The sequence below is a fragment of the Saimiri boliviensis genome, chromosome 8 (assembly GCF_048565385.1).
Source record: "Saimiri boliviensis isolate mSaiBol1 chromosome 8, mSaiBol1.pri, whole genome shotgun sequence".
Classification (NCBI taxonomy): domain Eukaryota; kingdom Metazoa; phylum Chordata; class Mammalia; order Primates; family Cebidae; genus Saimiri; species Saimiri boliviensis.
This window is the reverse complement of record NC_133456.1, coordinates 95904183-95921149: the sequence shown is the minus strand read 5'-3', so window position 1 is coordinate 95921149 and position 16967 is coordinate 95904183. Positions and strand designations below refer to the sequence as shown.

At 35.5% G+C, this 16967-nt stretch overlaps 1 protein-coding gene across 15 annotated transcripts in view; it reads right to left on the bottom strand.

The window, feature by feature from the left end:
* Positions 1-1291: 1291 nt before the first annotated feature.
* Positions 1292-16967, bottom strand: part of ABI1 (abl interactor 1) — a 128632-nt gene continuing 112956 nt past the window's right edge. For 4 of the 15 annotated variants that reach the window (XM_003930678.3, XM_074404902.1, XM_003930676.3 and 1 more), the window contains 4 exons: positions 14077-14253; positions 10380-10466; positions 6011-6196; positions 1292-2236 (listed from right to left, as the gene is read on the bottom strand). In XM_003930678.3, the coding sequence (XP_003930727.1) occupies positions 2061-2236; positions 6011-6196; positions 10380-10466; positions 14077-14253 (626 nt within the window). In that variant the 3' untranslated portion in view covers positions 1292-2060. The remainder of the gene's footprint in view (positions 2237-6010; positions 6197-10379; positions 10467-14076; positions 14254-16967) is intronic. The other 11 variants (XM_010341247.3, XM_010341249.3, XM_010341251.3 and 8 more) reach the window with 4 other exon arrangements.

The following is a 16967-nucleotide window of genomic DNA, read 5'->3' as shown; positions in this document are numbered from 1 at the left end:
CAGCTCTTCCTGTTCTTTCTGGCAGCTATCTTACCAGACTGTGCCTAAAGAATTTTATGGAATACACTGTTTGCTTCATGTGCAGATAACCAAAAATCATTTTAAAAGATATCACTTATTGATGGGCAATTTATTTTTTTTTATTGCAAAAGTTTTTTCAGAAAACTTTTTAAATGTAATTAAACCATCTGAATCTGTCATTCTAGTCCTATAAATTCTAATCGAGGTATCTTGATGGTTATATGTGGTATTGTTTACACTGTTAATATCCACATGTAAGGCCATTATACAAATAAATGATAAAATTCAATGGTTTATCTTGATTTACTATAGGAATAAAGGTCAGACAAATGTGAAGTCTGCACTGAAGTCCACGAGTTATATTTTAACAGTATCCAAAATTTTATAGGAGAATGGTTTATTATAAAAGACTGTACATAAAATTTAGACAATAGGTTATATACAAATTAAGAGAATAATCCACTTGAAAAATGAAAAGTAGAAGGTAGCTACCTGATCACTAATGACACCTTGTTTAAAATTAACAAAGGCAAAATGCACATGAAAGTCACATTGATTTGATAGCAATAATGTTCTTTAATTTTTCGAAATAAATGTTTTGCACTATTCTTACCATTCACTATGCTGTTAAAAGTCTGTAACGTCCAGTATATAACGGTAATTTGAATTCCAAACAAATCCTCAATAACACAAACCCACACTTGAGTGTTCTACTTTAATATCCTAGACAATGTAGAATTATACACAAGATAGGAAGAGAAAACATCCCTCAACCCTCCCTTAAGAGGAGACACACAAAGTGCACGTGTTGCATTTCGATCACATCAAAAGACAGTACAAGTCTGTTGGTTAGGAAAATCTCTGTTCACTGATTAATACATGACCCACCCTCTTTCCCACTTTTAAAATTCTAATGTTGCTAGTGCCAGGTAATGGATTCAATAGTGCCTATTCACAAATCAACTGCATCCACTTTTACAATATGTAAAAGGTACTTTTAATTTCCTTTCATTGTTTAATTACCAGCGTACAACAGTGCACTGTAAAACTGAAGGACACGGCAATCCTTAAAAATTTTACCTACAGAATGCATACAATCTGACACGTTTTCTTAGCTTCAAAAGATTCTTTAAAGGAACGCGGTAGACTGACTCGTATATAGCACTGCAGATTCTGAATATGCAAAACTCCGTCACATTGCTGTTGGGACAGACTGAGATAAGGCTAAAATTTTTTTCCAAGTTAATATATTGAGAAAATAGAACCATAATTCTTCAATAAATCATTATATTTTATTTTTTTTAAAAGCAAACCAGTGAAGGAAAGGACAAAAACCTTTGGTTCACTTATGTATTTATGAATGGAAAAAATTTATAATGCAAATTTCACTCATTAAAAAACTTAGGTATAAATTACAACATTACAGATAATTCTCTTTTTGCTTCTTTTTTGTTTCATATGGAGACCTTGAAGACTCAATTCATTTTAAGACACCTAAGTACGAGTCCTCCAGGTAAGTATTACACAAATTGGAAGCATTTTGGAATTTTTAAGTATATTTCAATACATAAATTTTTATGCATGCTTTAAACAAACAGTATTTTTTTAAATGAGAGAATCTAATCAAAAAAGCATGACCAGCACCAGCATTTAAATCTTCTGATTTTAATATTAGTCTGACATAGCGTTAGTAACCATGCTGCACTGAAACATGTAATGGTACAATCTGAATCATGATTCGTTAAATATTATACCCCACTTCCCCACAATATTTAGGCTGGTCATCAAGTTAAAAATGTGTAAGTACATAAGCATAATCAGTTATGGACAGCTTCTTGTATAAATTGCTATTTAGCAATACACAAACTGCCTCAAAGATTTATGCTTACAGGTAGACATTCAATTTACCAATAAAACAGCATGTCCTGAAAATATGGGCACATTTTAAAACATATTAAGACAGGTCTGTTAACCATAATAGTCCCACAGTATGAGTAATAATCTACTTTAAAAGCAAAAAAAAAAAAAAAAAAAAAAAATTAATCAGTATAGTGCATGATTGATTCAACATAGTTCCCAGGGAACAAACCAGTCACTCGATTGCAGACTCCTTCATACCAGCCATCATCATTCTTCTTTATAACATAAATGATTGCACCCTCCATAAATGACAGCTCATCATCCTTGTCTTTTGTATAATCATATATTGCAACAACTATGGGGAAAAAAATGAAATATCACGAGTGCACTATATCCAACATTTACTTGAATTTTAAGACAATGCCAATATACAGCACAGCAAAACCAACTATTTTTATGAAGATTCTTAATTCTTGTATTTATCAATATAAGTATGTCAGTGGTCAACCATGTACTTAAATCACTGGCTTAATCTTAGGGCCAAATGACAATCTGATTAGACTGAAGAGGCCAATAGGTTCTGTCAATCTCTTTAAGAAAGCTCTCTGAATTTTAGTATTAGATGTTTTGATTCATTCAAATATCTACCAAGTGCCTATCATATGCAAAGCACAGCTTTTCAAGATAATTAGAAGGCAAAGAAAGCTGCATAACTATTCAGTAGCAGGTAACAACCCAAGCTATACAATTTGAAAATACAGTTACTGGAAGGTAAATCACATCCTACTTATTCCGGGACCCATGCTAATTTGTGGGACTACTCCCAGATTTCTTAAAAAGAATATTTACTTACTCTTAAAGGATTTTAATTAATACTTAGAGAACTTTGCAATTCTGTGGTATCTGTGATTCTTTTCAGTTCAAGATACAGGTTGAGTAACCCTTATCTGGCATGCCTGGGATCAAAACTCCTTTGGATTTGGGAATTTTTTCAGATTTGGAATTTTACATACATATAATGAGGTATCTTGGAAGTGGGACCCAAGTCTAAACACAAAACTCATTTTTGTTTCACATACACATAGCCTGAAGGTAATTTTATTCTTCCCCTGGGAACACCAAATCAACTGTGTCAATTCGCCTGCATTTTGACCGTAACCCATCACATGAGGTCAGGTGTGGAATTTTCCACTTGCGGCATCATACTGGCATTCAATAGTTTCAGATTTTGGAGCATTTTAAATTTGGGACTTTCAGATAGGGATGCTCAGCCTATATTCACCTGCTTTGCAAACTTGTAGAAAGAGAAAGCAATCTAAAATGTACAAAAAGGCCCATGGACAAATCCAAACCATCGCATTTTGTGAAAATAAAGTTCAATTGCAATAGGGTCACATCTACTTACTCATGTATTGTCTCTGTCTGCTTTTACACTACCACAGCAAGACTGAGTAGTTGTGACAGAGTGCAGAGCCAGCAAAATTTAAAATATTTACTATCTGGCTTTGTACCAAAAAAAGTGTGCCCACCCCTAGTTTAGGATTATTATTCCAACTTGGGAAGATATTTTTTAATCCTGCTCTTCTATCAAGTATATTAACCAATATATCATTCCAAATTTCTCAACTTATATAAATATGGTCCCATTTTCATATATTTGCTTTACCAAATAAGCAAATATGGGTAAAATTTCGATTCAGGGCCACTCAAGTTTATCAACCTCATAAGTAATAACACCTATTTGAAGGTATATGGGAATCTAAACTAGAATATTTAAGACTTTCTTAACAATATGTAAATCAGCCTGGCACGGTGGCTCACAAGGTCAAGAGATCGAGACCACCTGGCCAACATAGTGAAACCCTGTCTCCACTAAAGTGCAAAAATTAGCTGGGCACAGGAGTGTGTGCCTGTAGTCCCAGCTACTCAGGAGGCTGAGGCAGGAGAATTGCTTGAACCCAGGAGGCAGAGGTTACAGTGAGCTGAAATCGCACCACTGCATTCCACCCGGATGCCTGGCAACAGAGTGAGACTCTGTCTTAAAAAAAAAAAAAAAAAAAAAAATATATATATATATATATATGTAAATTATCTACTGTTTAAATATGTAAGGCCGTGTGTGGCTCACGCCTGTAATCCCAGCACTTTGGGAGGCACCAAGGTGGCTGGATCACTTGAGGTCAGGAGTTCAAGACCAGCCTGGCCAACATGGTGAAACTGTATCTCTACTAAAAATACAAAAATAAGCTGGGTGTGATGGCGGGCACCTGTAATCCCAGCTACCTAAGAAGCTGAATGAGAATCACTTGAACCCAGAAGGTGGAAGTTGCAGTGAGATCGCACCACTGCACTCCAGCCTGGGAGCCTGGATGACAGAGCAAGACTCCATCTCAAAAAACAAAAAAATATGAAAAGAAAACAAATGGCTGGGTGCAGTGGCTCATGCCTGTAATCCCAGCACTTTGGGAGGCCAACGTGGACAATCACGAGGTCAAGAGATGGAGACCATCTTGGCCAACATGGTGAAACCCCCGTCTCTACTAAAAATACAAAAATTAGCTGGGCACGGTGGCACGCGCCTGTAGTCCCAGCTACTCTGTAGGCTGAGGCAGGAGAATTGCTTGAACCCGGGAGGCAGAGGTTGCAGTGAGCCGAAATGGTGCCACTGCACTCCAGCCTGCTGCCTGGTGATGCAGTGAGATTCTGTCTCAAAAAAAAAAAAAAAGAAAGAAAAAGAAAAGAAAACAAATTTACTTTTGCCACATATCCAAAACTCGGGCAGGAAAGAATGCTGCGGGTTGAAGGAGTTACAGCTACTTGCTTAAAGTCCATCACCCAATTAAAGCCAATAGAAGGAAATATATTTCAAAGGCAACCAAAAGTCATCAACTAAATCATAGAATTTTTCAGAACTCTATAGAAATACAGATTTTAGGGCCAGGCACGGTGGCTCAAGCCTGTAATGCCAGCACTTTGGGAGGCCGAGGCGGGTGGATCACAAGGTGAAGAGATCGAGACCATCCTGGTCAACATGGTGAAAACCCATCTCTACTAAAAATATAAAAAATTAGCTGGGCATGGTGGCGCGTGCCTGTAATCCCAGCTACTCAGGAGGCTGAGGCAGCAGAATTGCCTGAACCCAGGAGGCGGAGGTTGTGGTGAGCTGAGATCGCGACATTGCACTCCAGCCTGGGTAACAAGAGCAAAACTCCGTCTCAAAAAAAAAAAAGAAAAAAGAAAGAAAGAAATACAGATTTTATTTTTATTTGATTCCCACTTCTGCAGAAAGAAATACAGATTTTTAAACAGCACAAAACTGAATGAAAAAAAGCCTCTAGAAACAGGGTTTCTTCCCCACCTATATTTCTTAATAGATAATTATAGTAAATATTGGATACTCTAGGTAAATTAGACTTTTAGAGCAGTTCATAATTTCACAAAATACAGTCCTGGTAATTTGTCTTCTCTTTTATAAAATCACCTAACTAAAACCTTAATTGAGGCTTTCCTCATGATAGTACCAATATATTTTTAAAGACAGATGTTCCTCCACTTACAGCCGATTGGTTTATGTCCCAATAAGCCCACTGTTTAGTGGAAAATACTGTAAATTGAAAGTACATTTTCAACTTATAACAGGTTTAACCAAAGCACCATCATAAATTGAGAGGCATACTGAATGCATATCATTTTTGTACCATCATAAAGTTGAAAAAGCTCCTAAACTGAACCATCATAAATCAGGGACCGTCTGTATTTAGATATGAAAGATTTCTATTTTAATCAATAGAGCTTGACAGAACTTTAAAAAAATCTTTACTAATTACATATAACTCCATTTTTGTGCCTTAGCTGTTTCATCTATAAAATGTAGTCCAGCAAGTTAATCTTCGGCTGAACGCATATGTAGTTTGAAAGCAAATCTGCAATTTTAATTTAAAATACAAAGAAAACATGCCCCTGTACACAGGGAATAATATAAAGCCTAGAAAGTAAGGTTTAAGTCAATCACCTTGGGTGGTAAGGCAGTTTAAAAGGTTGAGAAACATTGGACCAGATGTTCTTTATAGTTCTAAATTTTTATGATTCGGTTATTTTCCTTCACATCAATTCAATGACTGTACCTTACCTTTCTCAATATAATTCTTGGGGGCCCAAGCAGGATCCCCATCTGCATAAGGATCATTGTACTGAACTACCGCGGCCTCCTCATCTTCATAATCCACAGGAGGTGGTGGTGGTGGAGGTGGAGAGTCATCAAACATGGGAATGTCATCTGGTGGAGGTGGTGGCGGTGGAGTTGGACTATCAGCAACTAAAAAGATTCACATGATTGATCTGAATCAAAAGTTCATCTAAATGGAAATTTCTAAGTTAATAGAATTTAAGAAAGCTCTAACTTCAGTACAGCATGCACTATAATAAAACATGCAATGATCAGAAATAAAAGCTTGGTGTGTTAAAAGTTTATGCTACTCAATCATTTTAAAATAACAAAATGAGCTTAAAATAAGGGTATCTGGAAGTACTACAAATTAATAAATGCAGGGTGTTAGGAGACAACGCCTCTTTTTGTAAGGATTATAGGAGTAGTTTCTTTATTCCAAGGTTCAGATCAGGACAAATGTTAACAACCAACCTAAAATAAACCTATGTCACTTTTGTCATTTGTACTGCAGTAAATGATATGAGTAACATTACATTAATGGTTTGATCACTTTTCATTGTGCTATTCATGCCCCTAATTTTGGCTTGAAACAGCTTTGGTTCCCTAAAAATTAAATCTCCTGTGGACAGATTTTTATTTATTGATTATTGTTTGTTTCAATGGAGAGAAAAGTAAAGTCGGTGGCATTAGGTCTGCTTCTATGTGTAGATTTTCTACTCTGTTATTCAAATTTTGCAAGATGAAAAATTTAAAAAGAATTCCCAACCAGTAGAAAAATCTAACTGAACATTTTCAAAAATGTTTATATTCATAATCAGTTTTTTAATGTAGAAAGTAAGCTAAAATTCTGCACTACTGCTAGTAAAACATAAGCACGGGATGAGGGAAAGCCTAGATCCTAAAGACTCAATTTTCTAAGAATACATCAACAATTAAGATTTAAACATAAAGTGTTGAAGATGTAATTTAAAAAAACAAACAAAAAGGAACTGATATTAAACAAAACAATAAAAATGACTCATACCTCAAACTCTAGATGGTCGTGGTCAGTATATATGTGTGTGCTTTACATAGTCAAAGGTGTAAACAGGGAAATGGGAAAATGTCAGGCTAGAGCTGTGTTCAATAAACCAGTATATCAGCTAACAAATGCTCCCAATATTTAAATAATTCAAAGCTGGAACCCAACTAACGCTTAACTTAAATTTCTGATCCACAAATTTCTTCTAAGAAATTAAATTTCTAAGTTCAAAAGACATATGAAGATGTTTTCACACAAATTGATACAGGAATTACATAATTCCTGCAGGGGAGAAATTCAAAATACAAACATACTAAATCAAATGCCAATTTCTGGGGCTACTTACGTAATCAAAGAAATCAGCCATAATCTATTTGTCATACAGGTTTAAACATTTACTCTATCTTCCTTGGAATAATGTGCTGAAAATACAACCAAGGGCTCCAGGTTTAAAATACTTGCAGATAATGACCTTATTTCTATAACTACTTCGATGCTGTGATTCCTATTTTATCCCCTCTTGAGAGATGAAAGGACTGTTAGAAAACAAATCCTGTATGGTAATGCTCACTTTAATAGCTATCAAATGGGTCTACAATTAATTTTTCTGCCTCATTCCTACATCCATCTTATCTTTGCCCATAACTTACTCTATAAAACTTTGTAATATTTAGGAGAAGAAAATGGGTATGAACCCCTCCCAACATCAAACAGCCATAGTTCATATACTTAGTTTGGTTTAATGTGTAAATTACATTATGTGGGTAACTTGCATTTACTCTTGATTTATCATACCAGTTTAATGTTTTCACTAAATTGTCTTTATGTCCAACTGTTATAAATCTACATTGTCTTATCTTCAAATTATGGCAGAAGTCTTGGTTAATCTAATTTTCTGCATAATCACAAAGAGATATAAACACACTGCTGACTTTTTTAGAGGCTCATATCTTTTTTTTTTTTTTTTGAGACGGAGTTTCGCTCTTGTTACCCAGGCTGGAGTGCAATGGCGCGATCTCGGCTCACCACAACCTCCGCCTCCTGGGTTCAGGCAATTCTCCTGCCTCAGCCTCCTGAGTAGCTGAGACTACAGGCACACGCCACCATGCCCAGCTAATTTTTCATATTTTTAGTAGAGACGGGGTTTCACCATGTTGACCAGGATGGTCTCGATCTCTTGATCTCGTGATCCACCCACCTCGGCCTCCCAAAGTGCTGGGATTACAGGCGTGAGCCACCGCGCCTGGCCTAGAGGCTCATATCTTAAAATGAAACACTTACTAATAGGCTAACTGCTACATGCATTCACGATCACCCACTTTGAGTGCCCTAAGAAACTGGGTATTTAAAAGAACAAACAAAATTTGTACTTCATAAAACATTTAAAGTGCTGATACATATTTTATCACCAATCTTCCGAACATACTTTCAAAGCAAACAGAAACCAAATAAAGTTAGGGAATGTGTGGCACAAGGAGAATCGGAGAATCAATGACCCAAGTTTATGTGTTTGGCATAAAGAACTAATAGAGTACCAAGAGCCTCTTTAGCAAAGACCATGCATGTCTAGAATAGTGCACGCTAATACTGGATTTCTACATAAAGAAAAGAGTTACCAAACAGCTAGTCAGTAACCTTTGGGCCCACAAAACTGTGTTCATTATGGCTATTTTATTTCCTAATAATTTTTAGTGATATGGCAGTTCAAAAGTTCACATTTGTTTTTAAACTCTGCAGCATTAAGGATCAACAGTTTACCCTTACTCACTTATTTTTAAAAGCAAGATTCACATCTATCTATCTAACCATCCATCCATCATTTATTTATTTATTTTTGCACTCCTAGGCTGGAGTACAGCAGTGTGATCAAGGCTCACTGAAGCCTTGAAGTCCTAGACTCAAACGGTGTCCCAGCCTCAGTCTCCCTAGTAGCTGGAACTACAGGCACATGCCATCATGACTGGCTAATTCTTTATTTTTTGTACAGACAGGGTCCTGCCGTGTTGCCCAGGCTGATTATTCATATCTTTTTAAATGTTTGAACACATTAGGGTTTTCAAACACATATTAATAGTAAGGATGGCTTACACCCAGAAATTTCACCATGACAAAACAACATTTTATAACAAGCCAATTGGATCACACATTTCCTGGAGGAAGGGGCTTTTGTCTTCAACTGCTGGTTTTCTTCCCAGAGCCTAGCACATAACATCGAATACACAAATATTTGACTGGCAGAAGAGAGGGGATGGAGAGAATAACACAACAGGGTCAGCAAAGGCTGAAGACTGGAATTGGCTACAATATACTCTCTTAGAGGATGGGCTGGGCAAGTGGGTTATTCATTTGTTCAAACCGTTCTGAGGTTTATTTTCAGGGTGATGGTCAAAATGAAGTAAATTAGAAATAGACCACATTGCCATCAACAGCTATTCTAGCATATTATAATTCAGTAACAGTGGCATTTTTTTTTTAACTTTATATAACATTCACTGTGATCATGCAGTTAGGATTATACATCTTCTGGAATTTCAGAAGTAATCAGGCAGTAATATAAACTAGTCTATTCTGATTAAAGCCATATATCCAAAATAACTTCCAAAAAAACAAAAATCCCTGAACTTCAAAAGAAGATCTAAAAAAGTTAACAAATTTTCATATTCAGAAACAATCTTTGTGGGCCTGCATGTAGCCAAAATGTGAAAAAGATGCTAAATTGCTTATCACTCACCCTGAAATGGATAGCAGGAAAGTAATTTACTTATTCTTGGCCATTCAATCTTACCCTAACAATTAACCTTTACACTGGTTCAATATCATTTATGTACAAAAATCTGAGGCTACAAAGCTTTCCCTAAAATTTTTTTGTAATTAAGAGGGAAACACCTGCCCCAATTTCATATTAAATTTAATCTCACAGTATACCTATCTATATCTTGATAAATGTTTTAGAATAAAAATGTTTTCTAATTCTAATAACTATCAGAAGCTAAAAGTTTCCATACAATTTGAATTTTTGTGTTTGATTATTCTTTCCTTAACAATATGTAAAGATCAGATCTCCTGTTTTAGGATCATGTAAATACATAAGAAAATTGCAGCTTTGAAATTTGTATGTGTCAGTAACCATGCACACAAAGAGAAAAAACTGAAGACCGTGCTCTTCAGTTTCAGTAACATATCTGCACCTATTTTCAAGATAAGATTAGCTTCTCAATAAAAGTAAGGAAAATGATGACTCATCATCAGCCATGCATGCTATAAGGAGACAGCCTCTACTCTTCGACAGCTCAGTTTTTCCAAACTTACTGTTTTCCTGCACCCTGGCCACGAAGCCTGTGAGAGGTATCTGTGGAGTCAACTGAGGCATAGGGGGAGGGGGTGGAGCAATAGAAACTGGCAGCAACAACACAGTATGGGGGAAGTAAAACAGATAAAGGAAAGAAAAGGAAACAAACAAAAAGCAGAAGTCAGTTACAAGGACCACAAACATAAGTATGCAAAGAACAGTTTGCAAATGAAACAAAACAAAACAAAAAACAAAACAAAAACCTGCAGAACCTTCCAGTACATTTCCCACAAGCAAACCTAAAGGCCAAGTTGTGCTTAGCCAATTAATTAATTTTATAAACGAACAAATACACTTAATTTAATGCTAATGTTATATTGTTTGGGGAAGATTTACATTTACCATCACATTTCCTTTAGTAAAATAAAATTTTCAAATTCTAAGGAAAGACTTCTTTTTTTTTTTTTGAGACGGAGTTTCGCTCTTGTTACCCAGGCTGGAGTGCAATGGCACGATCTGGCTCACTGCAACCTCCGCCTCCTGGGTTCAAACAATTCTCCTGCCTCAGCCTCCCGAGTAGCTGGGACTACAGGCACGCGCCACCATGCTCGGCTAATTTTTTGTATGTTTAGTAGAGACGGGGTTTCACCATGTTGACCAGGATGGTCTTGATCTCCTGACCTCGTGATCCACCCGCCTTGGCCTCCCAAAGTGCTGGGATTACAGGCTTGTGCCACCGCGCCCGGCCCGGAAAGACTTCTAAAATAGATAACAATGAAATACCTACATAGGTTTCCAGAATATTGTCTTTGCCATAACTATAACAGGTTTGTCTAGCTTTAAGGTAATGTTGTAAATTAGGACCCAAATAAATAAAACAAATATATAATAGCTGTTTATTTCATATATCAATAAAAATATTAATCACAGGTTTCCTTTAAAGACAGTTCTTATTATATATCTAAATTTACACACAGCTCTCCAGGAAAAACTCTTGTTTGCAAAACAAGGTTGTTATTTTTTTAAGTTGGCCATTTTATTTTTAAAAATATCACTCCTTAATTTACAAGGGAATATATCATGTTAATCATTCAGAGTTTCATGGGCTATCTCAAAAGTGACCTTTTTATCACTGTTCTGAAAAAGGAAACCTGATTTCTAGTAAGTTAAAATATGTAATTCTTTGCATTAAAGTAATTTTTAACAACTCACTGGACAGCTTGAATCACATTCACATGTATTTGTGGAGATGACATAATTGACAGGAAATTAATACCAAATGCTCATGTATTAAAAATTATTAATATACACTAGAAGTAAACATTCATATGTTTGTGACTTTGTCTCACTTTAACAAGACAGTAATTGCCAAAGATTGCTCAGAAAAAGTTAGTAGGACTAGATAGCAAAATTTAGTCTATTGGTAGTCACCAAGTAGTAACACTAAATTGACAGAAAAAAACAATTTATTGGTTACCAAGGATTAATCAAAAGGTTGTTTCAATTAATCCAACAGACAATTCTGTTGGTAAGCATAAAAATTTGAAAATAGTTCAGTGTTGAAAGAAGTAACAACAAAGCAATTACGTGCATTAATATTGATTGCATAGCTAAAAATAACATTAAATTCACTGTGAAACCAATCCTATTTAATTCTAATATTCTACAGAACGCTCTTAAAGGTTAGAGGTTTTGACTTAAAAAACAAAAAACTCTCACAAACCTAAGAAAGTTTTTAGAAACAACCCTTAGTAATTAGTCATGCTGATTAGTATGTAATGAAAATGAAAAGCTAAGCTGTGAAGATACTAATCATTACCACATTTAGACAGAAGGGAAAATATGCACATCAAAACACTAAAAACATTCACATACTACTACTGCTGCAACACCAACAGTAACTCAGATTGAAGGATAATTAATTTGACAAAACATAATAATTTAAAATATGAGGCCAAATTTGCTTTCCAATATTCAAAAGAATGTAGACATTAAGTAATTAAAGCACCCTGTTTGAAAATAATCCACGCAAGCACTGCTAAAGTAAAACTACAAAACTATTATATAAGAGTCACCAAAAATCCTATTTGCAGAGTAAATTAAATGTCTAGGTGGGGAAAAGAAAAATAATGAACATAAAGATGGAATCTAAAAATGCAGAATATAAAAAAAAATAAAGTTGATAAAACAAATGAAGTAAATTATTAAATAATCTGGAATATTTAGACAGACACTGGCTACCTTTCAATACCAAATTTTAGGTAAAATCCTAATTAGTAAAGTTTAACACTTCTTAGAAATTTTAATATTTTATTCTGGAAAAAGCTATATAAATTTTAGGATTACTTGTGAATTTTGATATTTCTGCTAAAGTGGTTTTCAATTCTTAGGAATTTTTGCTATAACATAATTTATCTTTAAAATTTAAGAAAAAAAACTAATGAGAACTTTTGGCTGGGCAGAGAGGCTCATGCCTGTAATCCCAGCACTTTGGGAGGCCAAGGTGGGTGGATCACCTGAGGTTAGGAGTTCGATATCAGCCTGGCCTACAAGGAAAAACCCTGTCTCTACTAAAAATACAAAAATTAGCCAGGCATTGTGGCAGGCACCTGTAATCACAGCTACTCAGGAGGCTGAGGCAGGAAAATCACTTCAACCCAGGAGGGGGAGGTTGCAGTGGGCCAAGATCAAGCCATTGCACTCCATCCTGGGTGACAAGAGCAAAACTCCATCTCAAAAATAAAAAGGAACTTTCCTCAAGCTCTGCTCTAAAATATGTACAAAGGTCATTCATTATAAATAAAAATAACTTAAAGCAATCTCCTATGTAACTATGGAGAATTCACTGAGTATTCAGTGTTTTTATATAAACTAAAATAACGTGCAGCTCTAGAAAGAGCCACAAAAGCCATATAGGAAAACTTGTCTCAGTCTGTGCCCAGTAAGAACAACTTTAGGCTAAAAGCAAAGAGTGGACAACAGGTTCATTTCTAATTGTTTTCTTTTTTTCCTTTTTGCTTTGAACATCTTAATATGAAAAGTGATATTAATGACTACCCTACACTATTCTAACTTCCTAACATTATATGCTAAAACTACTTTCTATTCTTACCAGCTTTTAAACACTGATTGCAATTAGTGCTGAGATATGCAATTTGAGGTAAACAGAAAGAAATCAAAAGAAATTCCTTCCCACCGTTAGAATAATTCAAAGACAGAGTAATTAAGCAGGCATCACAAACATTTTTAATTGGTTTTGAACTTATTTCTGTATGGGTTAATGACCTTAAAAGTGATAGCCAGCAATTTCATTATATTAATTTAAAGGAAAACTTTCACAATGTTTGTGTCTTTAATTTTACCATTACTAGGCTGTCTCAAACATGCCAATAAGTTGAGTTTATTTCAGCAATGTTTTTCTTCTCTAGTTCTATTTATAGTAATAAAAATGACATATTACATTTTAGTATACTCAATACAGATACGTCTTGATAAGTTTAGTTAAGTATACTTGATAAGTCTAAATTTTGGAAGAGAAAGTGGTAAGCAATCACTCTTAAAATGGTATGATTCGAAGACTAATATCCTAAAACAAAAATAAACATCAAACAGTATGGTTTTCAATTGTTGTCTATCACTGGCAAGAATAATAGTTTCAAATAATTTCCTTCAAAAGGAGCTCCACTGTTGCTGTATGCCTGCAAAGCACAAGCTTACTTGAATTTTGAGAATAAAGTGGACCTCCATTAACATGAGGCTGAGCAGAAAACTGAGCAGTCACAGAGGGAGTTCGTCTGTATCCACCAGAAGATGTCGAAGAAGTAGTAGAGTTGTGTCGAGATATCTGCCTGGTCATTGTGCCATACTGGGAACCAGGAGCTGAGCCCGGGGCTGCTGAAAAGCATTAGTCAAAGGCAACCAACAAAGAGACTTGAGCATTGTAATAACCTTAGACAGCAGAACAAAGCAGGACGGGGCCTCAGTAAGGAATACTTATTACTTTTTCAAGACCAAGGCACAAAATAAAGAGAAAAGTAAAGATAAAAATCAATAACTTTATCCCCAAAGTCAAAAACAGAGAAAAAAAACCAGCTGCGTGCAAAGCTGCAAAAGTCAATAAGTAACATTCTCAAGCTTTTAAAAAACATAATCCCAAATGATATTTTGCTATTATATATACATTTTTGTGCATTTTAGAATACATAGCTTTCATATGTAAACTGTCTTTCCAATAAAATAAGTACCAAAAGATAGTGTGAGGAAGAAAGCATCAGTCTTTAAATATGAATATATTTGTGTCTGGTTTACAAGCTTCTTTCTTTCTACTGATAAAACTTTCAGAATTTTGGTTCACATTTTAAGACTCTAGTCAAATCCAAGTTAAACAATAGATTTTCATCTAATATTTTTGAGTTTTTACTGAATTAGCAATTATTAGTATCAGTACATATTAAGTAAGATCATTTTTAAGAAAAGTACCATTTCTAGTTTTAAATCACTTTCATGTAATGTCAGATTTGTTGTGTATCTCCAAATTTTAAGATTAACATACATTTTCCCTACTAAATTTTTACAACTGACACAAGTAGAAAATGTTTTGACTCTATAATATATGGCATTTTAAGGCAGTTTTGTTTAGAAAATCTATTCTCTTTCTCCATTGCTTGGCGTGCTTCTTTTCCATAGTACATCCAAAGCATCTGCTTCTTTTAAAAAACCAGCATGCTCATATATATATATACTTTCATCAGTTAATACTGAAACTGATGAAAATATTATTAATACTTAACATTGTCATCTTTACCAACATTTCAAAAGTTTCATATTTAAACCATTAACAAAGTTCAAAGCCTCTAAAATCAACTATACTTTCCAAAGTTAACTTTTTTTTTTTTTTTTTTTTTTTTTTTTTGAGACGGAGTTTCGCTCTTGTTACCCAGGCTGGAGTGCAATGGCGCGATCTCGGCTCACCGCAACCTCCGCCTCCTGGGTTCAGGCAATTCTCCTGCCTCAGCCTCCGGAGTAGCTGGGATTACAGGCACGCGCCACCATGCCCAGCTAATTTTTTGTATTTTTAATAGAGACGGGGTTTCACCATGTTGACCAGGATGGTCTCGATCTATTGACCTCGTGATCCACCCGCCTGGGCCTCCCAAAGTGCTGAGATTACAGGCTTGAGCCACCGCGCCCGGCCTCAAAGTTAACTATTATTATTTTCCTTGCCCCACCTAAACACCAAACAATCACAGAGTAAGTAAAAAGCCAGCATCCTAGTTTATCTTCTTTCAATTTTCTAATTGTTCTTAGAGGTCACACGAGGTATTAGATAAAACCATACAGCAGAAGTTGTTCACTAAAAAAAGTGCTGATCTAACGTTTTGGAACTCCCAAGTCATAGGCAGTCACTAATTATTTGAATCATTCACATGCTCATTTTCTAAATAGAAACAGTTTTAAAAAGAATCATCTATTCAAAAGCCTTCATGAATAAGTAATTTTGGACAGCTAGCTTTTCCAGAGAGCCAAGAAGTAAGCCTTTAAGGGCCAGGTGCAGTGGCTCAAGCCTGTAATCCCAGCACTTTGGGAGGCTGAGGCAGGCAGGTCACCTGAGGTGAGGAGTTGGAGACCACCCTGGCCAACACGGCAAAACCCCTTCTCTACCAAAAATACAAAAATTAGCCAGGCATGGTGGTAGGCACCTGTAATCCCAGCTACTCAGGAGGCTGAGACAGGACAATCACTTGAACCCAGGAAATGGAGGTTGCAGTGAGCCAAGATCATGCCACTGCACTCCAGCCTGGATGACAGAACAGGACTCCGTCTCAAAAAAAAAAAAAAAAAAAAAAAAGAAGCCTTTAACTGTTTTTGTTTTATGTATGTATTTATTTTTTTATTTTGGGTAAAGAGTCTGGCTCGCCCAGGCTGGAATGCAGTGGTAGGATCACAGCTTACTGCAGCCTCAACCTCTGAGACTCAAGCAATCCTTCTAACTCAGTCTCCGGAGTAGCTGGCGATACAGGAGAGCACCCCAAACCTGTTTTGTAGAGACAGTCTCACTATGTTGCCCATGCTGGTCTTGAACTCGTGGGCTCAAGCAATCCTCCTACCTTGGCACCCCAAAATGGTGGATTACAAGTGTGAGCCACCACTCCCAGCCAACCATTTTTAATAGAAATCTCTGTGAAAGGATTTTACATTTCTTTGGCTTGTATAAAAAATTGTATAGAATCTGAATTCCTTTTTGTTAGTGATTCAAGAACAAAAGCCAATCATTTAGCAATTCTGAGCTATGCCTATTTTAGAATTTAATATTTTATCATAAAATAAATACCAGAGTGTGACTTGTATGCATAATTATGTTATACATGTGAATCATACACATTCATGTGTATAAAAAAATTAAATAATATACAGCTCAAGAAATAAAATATTAAGATCAGAGGCTTCCTTTGAACCCTCTTCCTGGATTCCAGCCCCCACAAGGAATATGTTAAACATTCTCTTTCTTTTGTAAATAGTTTTTACCACATATATATATAAATATATATGTGAATAAATATATATATATATATATATATATACTCACACACACACACACACACATACAC